Source organism: Emydura macquarii, unplaced genomic scaffold (assembly GCF_026122565.2).
Source record: "Emydura macquarii macquarii isolate MOO-44397 ecotype Brisbane River unplaced genomic scaffold, CSIRO-AGI_Emac_v2 contig_499, whole genome shotgun sequence".
NCBI lineage: Eukaryota > Metazoa > Chordata > Testudines > Chelidae > Emydura > Emydura macquarii.
In genome coordinates, this window is record NW_027130636.1 from 124,663 (window position 1) to 137,525 (window position 12,863).

The 12,863-nt window shown below is 42.4% G+C and overlaps 1 protein-coding gene across 3 annotated transcripts in view; it reads right to left on the reverse strand.

Annotated features, from left to right (window-relative positions):
* UBXN7 (UBX domain protein 7) overlaps nt 1-7,551 on the reverse strand; it is a 46,298-nt gene extending 38,747 nt beyond the window's left edge. For 2 of the 3 annotated variants that reach the window (XR_010918131.1, XM_067538679.1), the window contains exons 1-3: nt 7,439-7,528; nt 4,071-4,218; nt 2,664-2,731 (exon numbers count right to left, since the gene is read on the reverse strand). Coding sequence is in view for 2 of the 3 variants with exons in the window: in XM_067538679.1 (XP_067394780.1) it covers nt 2,664-2,731; nt 4,071-4,218; nt 7,439-7,511 (289 nt within the window). In the remaining variant the exon portion in view is untranslated. Of the gene's footprint in view, nt 1-2,663; nt 2,732-4,070; nt 4,219-7,438 lie in introns of all 3 variants that reach the window. The other variant, XM_067538680.1, reaches the window with a different exon arrangement.
* Nucleotides 7,552-12,863: the final 5,312 nt, after the last annotated feature.

Genomic DNA, 12,863 nt, shown 5'->3' on the forward strand with positions numbered 1-12,863 from the left:
GCGTCCCAAATGGAAGCTGGGACTGGGAGGGAAGTGGGAGGCTGCCGCCAGGCTTCCCCAGAAGTTGGCGGCTGCTGCCCGCCTTCCTTCACTGAGTTTTTTGCTGCATACCCCCTGCCTATGTCTCGTGTACCCCCAGGGGTACAGGTACCACAAATTGAGAAACTATGACCTAGACAAATTGAAGGATTAGGCCAAAAGAAATTTGATGAGATTCAACACGGACAAGCGCAGAGTCCTGCACTTAGGACGGAAGAAACACATGCACCCCTACAGACTGGGGATCGACTGATTAGGCAGCAGTTCTGCGGAAAAGGACTTGGGGGTTACAGTGAACAAAAAGCTGGATATGAGTCAACAGTGTGCCCTTATTGCCAAGAAGGCTAATGACATACTGGGCTGCATTAGCAGGAACATTGACAGCAGATCGAGGGAAGTGATTATTCCCCTCTATTCGGCACTGGTGAGGCCACATTTGGAGTATTGTGTCCAGTTTTGGGCCCCCTACTAAAGAAAGGATGTGGACAAACTGGAGTCTAGCAGAGGGCAACAAAAATGATTAGGGGATTGGAGCACATGACTTATGAGGAGAGGCTGAAGGAACTGGGCTTGTTTAGTTTGCAGAAGAGAAGAGTGAGGGGGGATTTGATAGCAGCCTTCAACAACCTGAAGTGAGGTTCCAGGGACCACGGAACTAGGCTGTTCTCAGTGGTGGCAGATGACAGAACAAGGAGCAATGGTCTCAAGTTGCAGTGGGGGAAATCTACAATGGATATTAGGAAAAAGTTTTTCAGTAGGAAGGTGGTGAAGCACTGGAATGGGTTACCTATGGCTTGTTCACACTTACCCGAAAATTCGGTGGCTGTCGACCGGAGTTACGTAAACTACATAGAGTAGTTTGTGTAACTCCCGTCGACTGCTTCTGAGCACTGTTCACATTGCGCTGAGCCGACGGGAAAAGCGTTCCCATCGGCTCAGCGCTACGCTAGTTGAGGAGGTGGACTTGTTAAGTTGACTCCCTCATCCATTGAGCGGGTCTCACTGACCACTCAATTGATTATGGAAGATAGATCTGGCGGCAGCGATTTTGCCGCCGCCAGTGTAAACATAGCCCTAGGGAGGTGGTGGAATCTCTATCCTTAGAGGTTTTTAAGGCCCGGCTTGATAAAGCCCTGGCTGGGATGTTTTAGTTGGGATTAGTCCTGCTTTGAGCAGGAGGTTGGACTAGATGACCTCCTGAGGTCCCTTCCAACCCTAATATTCTAATATTGTATACAAGTTTGAAAATGCTGTCCTATATTTTTACATTTCTTTGGAATGTAATAGCCAACTATTCTGTTTCAGGCAATTATTTAAGTATCTCATTCTCAAGAGATGCTGCCTTCAACAAACAACTAGATAAAATTCAAATCCAAATATCCTTATACCTAAACTGAGTTCCCTAGAGCAAGGACTTTTTTTTGCTACATGTCTGTACAGTGCCTAGCGCAATGGGAACCTTTATCAGGGCCCCAGGGATTATCACAATATAAACAGCTACCTCTTTTTAACTAGCAGGAAAGTGATCTTCCTATTAGCATTTCTCTTTAGAAAGGGGAAAAAAGACAACGTTGCAAAAGATGATAAAACCATCTTGTACTTAAAGCAAACAGAAAACAAAAACTACAAGCTGCATCTTATTCTCCAGAGGAAAAAAAGAGATTAAACTACCATCAGCAGTCACAAATGGAAAAAGTGCCATTACCACCTAAAACAAATTCATACGGGATCCATACTTTGCAAGTGTACAATTACTAGGGTTTGTGTATTACATAGCAATAGTCATTGCATACACCTCTGCCTGTGGATCGCCCAGGGATTCCCCCTCAGAAATCTTCTACTTTCTAAGTCTCCCCAATAATATTTCTGCAGCAGATAAGTAGGTTCAGATCATTCAATAAATTCAATACGAAGCAGAACTAAAATAATCAAATATTTTTATTTAATATGTATTTTATTAATAGTTTCTCTTCTGACTTCATTTTTTAATCCTCCTATCTCCCTTATAACTCTAGTCCTCCTGAATCTTCACCAATTCTTCTTCCCTTCACCATCAGTCACTCTGTCCTTCAACCCTACCACTTTACACATCTCTAATTTGGGAGATGTATCTTCCAGTCTTGTTCCTGGACCACTGTATTCAGCCAGTAAAAAGGAGTATTTTAGCATAGCTTATTGGGTGCTGCCTCAGATAAATGGCACATGAAGCAAAGTGCACTCCCAGTGGTGCATTATTTATTACCAGGTCTCCTTTGAGAGACCGTACTTCCAACGACACAGAGATATTTCAAAGTGTGCCATCATGTCCTACGGTTATAGAGTAGCTGAAAAAACAGTGACGGATTCAATTTCTCAGGCTTGGTCTACACTCCAGACTTATTTTAGTTAAGCACATTGCAGTTATACCGACTAAACTCCTGGTGTAGACAGCACTGCGTTGACGGTGGGGGAGAGAGGAGGGGAGGAAAGGGCCTTCTCCCATTGACGTAGCTTTTGCCTCTCGGGGAGCACTGCAGCACCACTGAAGCACTGTATGCGTAGACAGGCCCTCAATCAGTTATAATTTTTCTTTTGTCACCCAGTCAGGTAGGAAGCAACATAAACAAAAACACAAACAGTCTTACCTCCAAACAAGGGCTCTGGCTCTACCAAAATTTCCTGCTTTTGTGGAATTGGTGCTCGTACTTCATCCCTACCAAGGAGAAAAAATAACCTGTTAATTACTGAGGGATGTGCTGGGCATTGTATAAACAAAGAAAACCAGATCCTGCCCCATGGATCTTGCAGCTTGATAGAGACAGAGCAATACAGATGCATGATACTTAGATCAAGAAGTAAGGATGTTGTATACATTTTTAATTATTTCATCATTTCAAGTGGATCAAAGGCTCCACAGAGGAAGTGAATGTTTAAGAGATCTGAACTATCCTTGACACATAAGAGGTTTTACAGGTGTCACAGACTAGAGCCTACAACCCTACATAATGCAGAGAGAAATGCTTTATTTGTTTTACCAATCTCTTTACAGTCTCCTAGGCACTGTGTTTGAAGTATAGGAGATGGACTGCCTGGCTCTTGAATGGAGTCAACGTTACCAAATTTATTCCAATAATGGAACTTATAGATTTTAACTTATAGTGGTATAGAAGTCACTGATTCACAATGAATCGGCATAGAAATAAGGCCACGATACTGACGAGTACAGATTTTTAGCTTCAGTATTACTACCTGTCAAAGGCAACTGGCAAAAAGGTACAGTATTTAGCATCGGCTAGAAGTGTTGGCACCACTCTTCATAATTAATCCCACCCTTGCCTTTCATGCACAACAGGGGTGCCAATTAACGTCAACTGTTGCTGTGGATTTTATGGTGGGACACAAGTCCCCTAGCAACTGGACAGAGACCACCAACTCATTTCTTTAAGACCAAACACCTAGTTACTTTTTAGCCACTAATCCAATTAGACTAAGTTCAAAGCAACAAAGTGGAGGTGAAAGTAATTTTCATTAGCACCACTTATACATCCACCCAGCTTCTGCATCTCTTGAAAACAGCATTTAGTTAGCATGGCTTGTAACCAATATCCCTGTTAGGTAGCCAAATTATATCCAAAACTTACAGGTGAGGAAACTGAATCATAGTATGATTTTTCAGGGCAGGGGACCTTTTCTTTGCTATGTTTGTAGAGCAATATGATGTTCTAGCCTCTAGGCATGCACTACTGTAACATAAGCAGTGAGAAGAGGTAATTTTCCTAAGAAAATGAGAAACAAGCCCCAGGTCTCCTGACACCAAGTCCTGTGTTTCAGTCACAGGACCATTCTTACTACTATATAAAAGTTTTACTAGAATGGTCCTACCAGAGCAGTGGAAAAGATCATTAAAGGACTACATAGTAACAGTGAAGTGACAGCAGGTTAGCAGAGAAATGAACAAGAGGCAACAGCAAAATAACTTTCCCATCTTTCCATCCTACCACTATTCAACACAGATTATTAATTCATATGGATACATTCACACAAACACATACTCGGTATGTGATCGGACAGTTGATACTGCTGCTGAACTGGTGCTGGGCTCCTCTGCTATGCCTCCACCATCCAGAAACATAGTGACAGCCATCTCTAGATTATTGTTGCATGCTTCGAGCATATGTTTCCCCACACTTTCACTGGCACCTATAATACCAAAGACAAAATTTAAAAAAGAAGACTCAGAAAACAGTATCAAGAACCTGATCAAACAGGTGCTGGGAATAGCTGACAGGCAAGCTTGTTCTCTCAAAAAATGTGTAATTAGTAAGAATGCACAACTTATCTGGCTGTCACTTGCTTTGCATTTATAGTTTAGAAACCACCAGAAGAAATACTAATTTACACAACTTGCTTAGCGGATAAAAGGGGGTGTGATTGAGAGAAATCCTTTTCCTTAAACAACCCAGAAATTTAGCAGAAGCCATTTAATCTTTTTTGTTTTTAATAGCTCTCAGACCTTTGCCTAACACAAAATTCAAAACATGAAAGTGCAATGATCCGGAAAGATGTTGAGTTATACATAAAACAAAATACAAACGTCTCATCACCCTATGGACAACTCAATATTAAATCAGTAAGGAGTATCATGCTTTCGGCCAGTGTATGATAGATATTTATAGCAGAAAGGCGACATTCCCTACATTATCTATCATCTGACCAAGATATAGCATGAGCAAAAGTGAACCAGCAGATGCTCAATCCAGAGAAAATGAACATAACTGGCAGAAGAAAGAAATGGAGGAAGGTTTCTTTACATGTTGATACATGTCCATTTATTAAAATGGTTCCCAGAGTCAGGATCTTACTGTACCCATTATTGTTCATGGATACTTAAGTAACAACAGTGACAGAGTACCACCTCCTTCTCCACATCAAAAGACCTTTCTCCTCCAGAAAGAGCATCCAAAGTTAGTCAGGCCGAAGAAGCAACCTCACTGGTGGAATTTTATTTTCTCCCACAGTCTACCTGCCAGAGCATAAGTGTGAGCTCTCCAACCCACAGAGAGACTGTGTTTGTCATAGCTATGTTGGTCCTAGGATATTAGAGACACAAGGTTAGTGAGATAATATCTTATACTGGACCAACTTCTGTTGGTGAAAGAGAAACTTTCATGCTTACACAGAGCTCTTCTTCAGGTGACAGTAAGTGAAGGCAATTAGTGAGTTACAGACCCAGATTTCAATTGAGTTAGTCTTGGCAATAGCTTTTGTACTCATGATTAGTTTAATTTCCACTAGCTCAAGTGCCCAAATACCACAGCAATGATGAAAAGATTATGGTCGATAAAATTACAGTTGTAGTAAATTAAGCCACCTTGGCCTAAACCCATTTTATCTTGGTCACTCATCTCTATTTGGCAATACGAGGTTTTCTGGGAAGCTATAGTCAGAACAGCCCAGCCAGCAAGTGAAACAGAACAAGGACTAGAAAATGTATGGCTAACATGACTTTGAATGGCCTGCGGCTGCTATTACATTAAGTCACAGATAATGTCAGTTTGTCTGACAGAGCAACTTTCCAAAAACAACTTGCCAAGACAAACAGCATCAATTATGATAAAAGTCAACTCTAGTCTGAGACCTTAATTAAAATGGTGAATAAATACAAAAGCAAATTAGATATCAGAGACAACTAGGTAAAAGTATGGAAATTACATCTAATTTCTTTAAACTATAATCACAATTTGATATAAAAAAGCCTATTTAATTTTACTGCTGTGTTACCAGCAATGCTCAGACACTTTTATGCTTTGAAATGACCATATAATGCTACAACTCCTGTATACATATATGTGCAGTCATTCTCTGCTGCAAGGACATTGCCATTTTCAAATCTCTGCTATTCAAAACCTATCACTGGTTGTAGAAGACAAAAGTTGTCAAGACCCAGTGTCTGTATTGATCTTCTATAACTAATAAATGCTTTAAAACCAGCTTTACTTTCTTTACAACATATTTACTGTTGCATTTGCCTTGAAATGAGCACTTCAAACACTGAAATATGAACAAAAAGGTCATCTAGTTTCATTGTAGCTCATGGGTATTTTTTCAGTTTCTTACAACCACTCTTCTTGGTGAATGACAACAAAAAGTCAATCCTCTATTTTCCTACAGCACAAATATACTGAAGGACTATTTCTCCTCATTCTTCATTAGTGGAGGCCAGCACAGCTATAAGATATTGTACTTTCTCCAAGAGTTTAAAAATGAGTATTTGTGATTTACAAAGAATTAACTTACTAAGAAGTCCCCAGTATACACACTATTGGGTATACCTGGCAATTTTCTAGCTACTTAACATCTCCAATGTTCTTAACCCAGATTTTGATCCAATCATATCTGAATAGTAAAATGGATACAATCTGGAATTTACTTACTTATAACATGAAACTTAGTAGTTCCACTTACTTCACCAGAAGATTTTTGTATTTTGACAACCATATTTTCCTATCTTTTAAAACCCTTCCCTCCTCTGTAGTTGAGTGAAGACACACAAATAGATGAAGCCATAACAAAACAGACTATGCACAAGTTTTATCAAGCGCTCAAGATAAACTGAACAAAGAATTATCATTGTGAACAATCCAGTACAATTTCTAACAACGGTGGGAAAATACTTTCAGACACAATGGATCATCGTTTCAGTGCACTAATAGATTATTTCCCACAGATGACTTCACACCAGAATGGGCCCACTAAGTACTCAAGCAAACAGAACCTCGGTTACACTGGGCGCAGCAGCAGGAGGAGGAGGAAGACTGATGATGCATTTTTTGGTCTCTGTTGAATGCAAAGAACACCTGTTCTGGGGATGGAGGGAAAAGGACCTGCGCATCTGACAGGGTTGGAGTGTCATCGCGTAACAGATAGAGATGCCTTGCCAGGCCCCCAGTTTCCCCACCGCCTGTTCTCTACGGCATGTCCACCTCCCGCCAAAGGCTCTCCCCTCCTGTCCAGCGCCCACCCCGCTCTGGGGCTCACCTGCCCCGTGGGATGCCTGCGCTCCCTTCCCTGTGCCCGGGGCTTTGCCGGGAAAGCGGGGCTCGGGCCCGGCCCGGCCCCCGAGGGTCACCGCGAGGCGGGGCAACCTCTGGCCCGGCTGCCTCAGGGGACCCCCGATCCTGTCAGCCTCCGTGCCGGTGCCGCTTCTCCGGGGCCCGCGGGGCGCAACCTGAGCCTCCCCGCGGACCGGAAGGAAGCCGCCGTTGGCCGGGGCCGGCTCCAGGCGGAGCTGCAGCGGGGCCCAGCTCGCCGGTGCTACCCCTGCACCATCTTCGCCCCCCGCGGTTGCGGCCATAGGGTAGGCACAGCTCCCGGCGGGGCCCCCTCCCGTCCCGGGCGCCCCCGGTTCCGTGTGTCTCACCCGTGATGGCGGTGAACTGCTGGATTAACCCCTTCAGCGCCGAGGAGGCCGCAGAGCCCCCGTGCGCCGCCATCTTGCCGCTGCCGCCGCCGAACAACAACACACCAGCCACCTGCCCCGGCCGCTGTGCGCAGGCGCAGAGCCGCCCGCGCCCCTTCCCCTCGCTCACCGCCAGTGAGGCGCTTTCAATTTCAATGTCAAGCTTTATTGGAAGCCGCGGCCGCGGACAGAGAGGCAGAAGAGCTCCCAGGAGGTGCTCCGCCCACTTCCCCGCCCCCTCAAGGGCTGGAGCCACTGTCCCGTCGCCCCCAGCACTGGACAGTTACCCGAGCCAAAGCGAGGGCTGTACAACTGCCCCTTCTCCCACAGCCCAGGCCCTGACAGCCGCTGCTGGGGCTATGGCAGTCCTTGGTCCAGTCCCCACCCACTGATGAGTCAGGCCCCTGCCCTCAAATGATTAGCGAGAAAATCAGGTTTTTAAAAAAACAAAATAGTGGGGTTCTTTTAATATGCCAGGAGGCATCTGCTTTAGGGGGGGCACTCACATTGCCCCATCAAGGCTTTTATGCAGACAAGCCTTCCTTCTTAATGTCTCCCCTCTTCCCATGATTCCAAGAGCTGGGGCTTTAAGAAAAGCACCACATATTATGCCACTCACCACAGATTACTGAGAGGTGGTAGTACTGTCTCAATAGGCTAGCCCTCCACACCAGACCTAGCTGCTGGGGCTCCATCACCCCCTTTCTGTGCACAAGTTGCTCCCACTCACCCCTGCTGAGTCTGCTACTAGGAAGGCAGCCATTAGGATGCACCTGCCCCTTGGATGCAGTGTTGGTAGCAGGACTCCAGTGCCATTAGGTGTTCAGTCAATACCCCAAGCAGATGAATGGGGTAATTCAAACTTCTCACCTGCTTCCTCTAGCTGCAGGTAGATATCACAGTACTCACACTAATTAAATTTAACATCATTGTAGGGGGGAAAACACTAAAGAAACCCAACATAGTAGCATTTTTTAACTTCAAAGAGAGGAAGTGCACAAAAATGAAGAAGCTAGTTAAACAGAAATTAAAAGGAACAATCAACAAGAGTGAAATGCCTGCAAACTGCATGGAACTAACAAACACAATGATGGAGATTCAAACTAAATATATACCCCAAATTAAAAAACAAAACAGTACCAAAAATTGCCACCATAGGTAAATAACAGAGTAAGACAGATGATTAAAGGCAAACAGGCATCCTTTAAAAATAAAAAGTCAAACCCTGGTGAGGAAAATAAAAAGGAAACTCTGGCAAATCAAGTTTAAAAATATAATTAGGCAGGTCAAAAAAGAATTTGAAGAGCAAATAGCAAATGACACAAACAGCTAAATAAATAAATAAATAAATAAAATTGAAGTACATCAGAAGCAGGAAGTCTGTCAATCAGAGTCCACTAGATGATCAAGGTACTCAAGGCAGACAAGGCTGTTGTAGGAAGCTAAATGAATTCTTTGCATCAGTTTTCATTGCAGAGTATATGAGGGAGATTCCTAAACCTCAGCCATTCTTTTACGATGATAAATCTGAGGAACTGTCTCAGATTAGAGGTGGTTTTGGAAAAAAATAATAAATTAAACAGTAAGAAAAGTCAGCAGGATCAGATGGTATTCACCCAAGATTTGTGAAGGAACTCAAATATGAAATTGCAGAACTACTAACTGTGGTATGTAACCTACTGCTTAAATCAGCCTCTGTAGATGACAAAGATAGCTAACACATTGATTTTTAAAAAAGGATCCAGAGGCAATCCTGGCAGTCATAGGCCAGTAAACCTAACTTCAGTACCGGGCAAATTGTTTGAAGCTATAGTAAAGAACAGAATGATCAGATACATAGATGAACATTGTATTATAAAATCATAGCAATGAAGGGATGGAAGGGACCTCAAGAAGTCATCTAGTCCATCTCCCTGTGTTGAGGAAGGACCAAGTATACCTAAAACCATCCCTGACAGGTGATTGTCTAACTTGTTCTTAAAAGCTTTACTAGGTATGTTGGGAAAGAGTCAACATGGCTTTTGTAAAGAGAAATCATGCCTCACCACTCTATTAGAATTCTTTGAGGGGGTCAAAAAGCATGTGGACAAGGGTGATTCAGTCTATATAGTGTACTTGGACTTTAAGAAAATATTTAACAAGGTCTCACACCAAAGGCTCTTAAGCAAAGTAAGCAGTCATGTGATAAGAGGGAATCAGTAATTGGTTAAAAGACAAGAAACAAAAAGGTAGGAATAAATGGTCAATTTACACAGTGGAAAGAGGTAAATAGTGGGATTCCCCAATGATCTGTAGTGGGATCTGTCCTGTTCAACATATTCATAAATGATCGGGAAAAGGGGGTAAACAGTGAGATGGCAAAGTTTGCAGATGATACCAAAATATTAAAGATAGTTAAATCCAAAGCACATTGCAATGAGTTACAAGAGATCTCAAAATGGTGTGACTGATCAACAAAATGGCAGAGGAAAGTCAATGTTGATAAATGGCAAGTAATGTACATTGGAAAACAATCCCAATTATACATGAAAAATGATGGGGTCAAAATTAGTTGTTACTACTCAAGAAAAAGATCTTGGAGTCATCGTGGATAGTACTCTGAAAACATCCATTCAAAATGTGCATCGGCAATCAAAAAATTAATGTTAGAAACCATTAGGAAAGGGATCAGTAACAAGACAGAAAATATAATGTCACTATATAACTCCAAACCTACACTTTGAATATTGTGTGCAGTTGTGGTTGCCCCATCTCAAAAACATATTAGAATTGGAAAAAGTACTGAGGGAAACAAAATGATTAGAGGTCTGGAACAGCTTTCATATGAGGATAGATTAAAAAGACTGGGACTGTTCATCTTAGAAAAGAAATGATTAAGGAGAGGGATATGACAGAGGTCTATAAAATCATAAAATTTGTGGAGAAAGTGAATAAGAAAAAGTGTTATTTATTCCTTCACATAACACAAGAACCCCCACATAATCCAATAAAATTAACAAACTGTAGGTTTAAAAACAAATATAAGGAAATACTTCTTCACACAATGCACAGTCAACCTGTGGAACTCATCGTCAGGGGACGTTGTGATGGCCAAAAGTATAACCAGGTTCACACAAGAATTAGATACATTCATGGTGGATAGGTCCATCAATGGCTTTTAGCCAAGATGGTCAGAGACAACTCCATGCTCTGGGTGTCCCTAAACCTTTCATTAACAGAAGCTGGAACTGGTTAAAAAGGGATGGATCACTTGATAGCTGCCATGAACTGTTCATTTCTTCTGAAGCATCTGACCTCAGCCACTGTTGAAAGACAGTGTACTAGACTAGAGAGATCACTGGTCTGACCCAGTATGGCTGTTCTTATGTTAGTTACCCTCAGAGCAGTTCACACCTCTGAGAGCTGTTAGTCCAGGCTATCTGCAGATTCAGGTACACATCATTGTGTAAGGGATGTTCAGCTCATGATTTGAAGTGGTTTTTTAATATGGTTTTAAATGACGATGAAATCTAAACCAATCATTTCATCTTTAATGAAAGTTGAGATTTTGATGTCAGCACGAGTCTAGGAACTAGGGCTTTAGGCAGGTATCTAGAGTGCTATGATTTAGTGCAGCCCCTAGAGGTCCCAGTCCAAATGAAACTGAAGACCTCAAGCACAGACCTGCCTTACCACACGTATTGATGCTGAGACTCAGGCTTTGTGGGGAGTGCTCAGAACTTCCAGACCTCAGTAGGCCTACAAATTTTAGCCAGGGCTATAAGGCACAGTACTATGAATACAACGGGTTCTGTAGGTGGCATAGGTACTGAGAGGCATTGGGTTGAGAGGTGCTGCATATGTTGTGGGTGAGGCAGAAGATGGTAGTTTGGAACCTGTGGGTGGAGCAAGTGGTGTTACAAATGGCATGGGTGTTTTGGTGGTAGCTGGGGCTGTGAACAGCTTGACTGAAGGTTTTGTATCTCTGAAAGTGACACTGAACTAGGCTAGAGAAACAATAGTGAAATATGTTCTAACCATAGCAATCCAAAGGAGGCAGTTCCTTTTGTCATGTAACTTCCCTTAATAATAGGAGTTTTTAAACTTTTCAGTGACAACTACATCTCACTAGAGCAACTGTTTCATGGACACCTTCACCTTCCGTGCAAGATGCTTGTGCCAACTACTGTAATTGTTTACTTTGAAAATTAACAGTTGGAAAGCATTTTGTGTGTTTTTATTTGTCTTTTAATGAAATTTGGCAGCAGGCTCCAAAAAGAATTAGAACTGCATGGCAAGCCTGCTCACAGAAAGCTTTGAGAACAAATGCTTTAACATCAATGGATCATTCTCCTTCTGTTGCCCCTGCCACCCTTTGGCTTAAGGAAAAGCAAACTGGCCTGTGAACCAGGAAACTATGAGTTTAGATTCACTTCTACTAAGTGGTGTCAGCGCTGCACACTCCACAATCATTAATACTGAGTAAAGTCTCATATCTGTAACATTAGGAGGTAAGAGTAAGAAGATACACAGAGTCACTGCTGGCAGAAAGCTGTAGTAGAACCAATGTCTCTAATACAACAGCCCCAAATCTCAGCTGTATTGTCTCTCAAAGAATCTGCCAAAACTGGGTGCTCAGATATGTTGGCTACAACATGGGGCCATTCTTGTATATATTACTCACTGTTTTAGCATGTTGTTATGTGGCAGGTCCTCAGAGGATAACAGCCTTCTGACACTATCAGGTAATATAATTACTCTTTTGGCTCAAGTGGTAGAGATCTGCTACAGCACTGAATTGTCCTAGATTTTAACTCTGCTGATGACCCAAAGCAGTTGGGTGGGCGAGAGGGGGTTGCTAAAGTTGCGCACGATATAATTTTTTCATTTTTAAATTAGATTACAAATTACAAAAAAAATTAAAAGATAATTAAGATTGCCAATGAAGCAATCAAAAGTTATGAAGTGCCAGAATTAAAGTTGCATTTGTAACTTTAATCCTCTCCCATTGTACATATGCACTGAGATAGTCTTTAATTATATGATCACAGTACACCTGAGGAAAACAAGGACAATGACCCAGTGTGCCCAAGTTATCTACCCACAAGTGGCAACAGCTAAAAATCCCTCGTTGCCTCAAAGCAGCACTGATAACTCAGACTATGGATGTGTCTACATTACAGAGACTGTCAGCGTAGCCCCTTAACCTAGATGCAGCATACATGAGCAGAAGTAGCATTTCTGCTGATACAGAACACCACTTTCCCGAATGTTAGCTATGCTGACAGAAACCCTCTTCTGTTGGCATAGCTATCTCTCATACTGGGGGTTTTGTCAGCTATGTCGCTAGGGATGTATTTTTTCACATCCCTGACCAATATAGCTATTCTGGTGTAAATTTTTAACA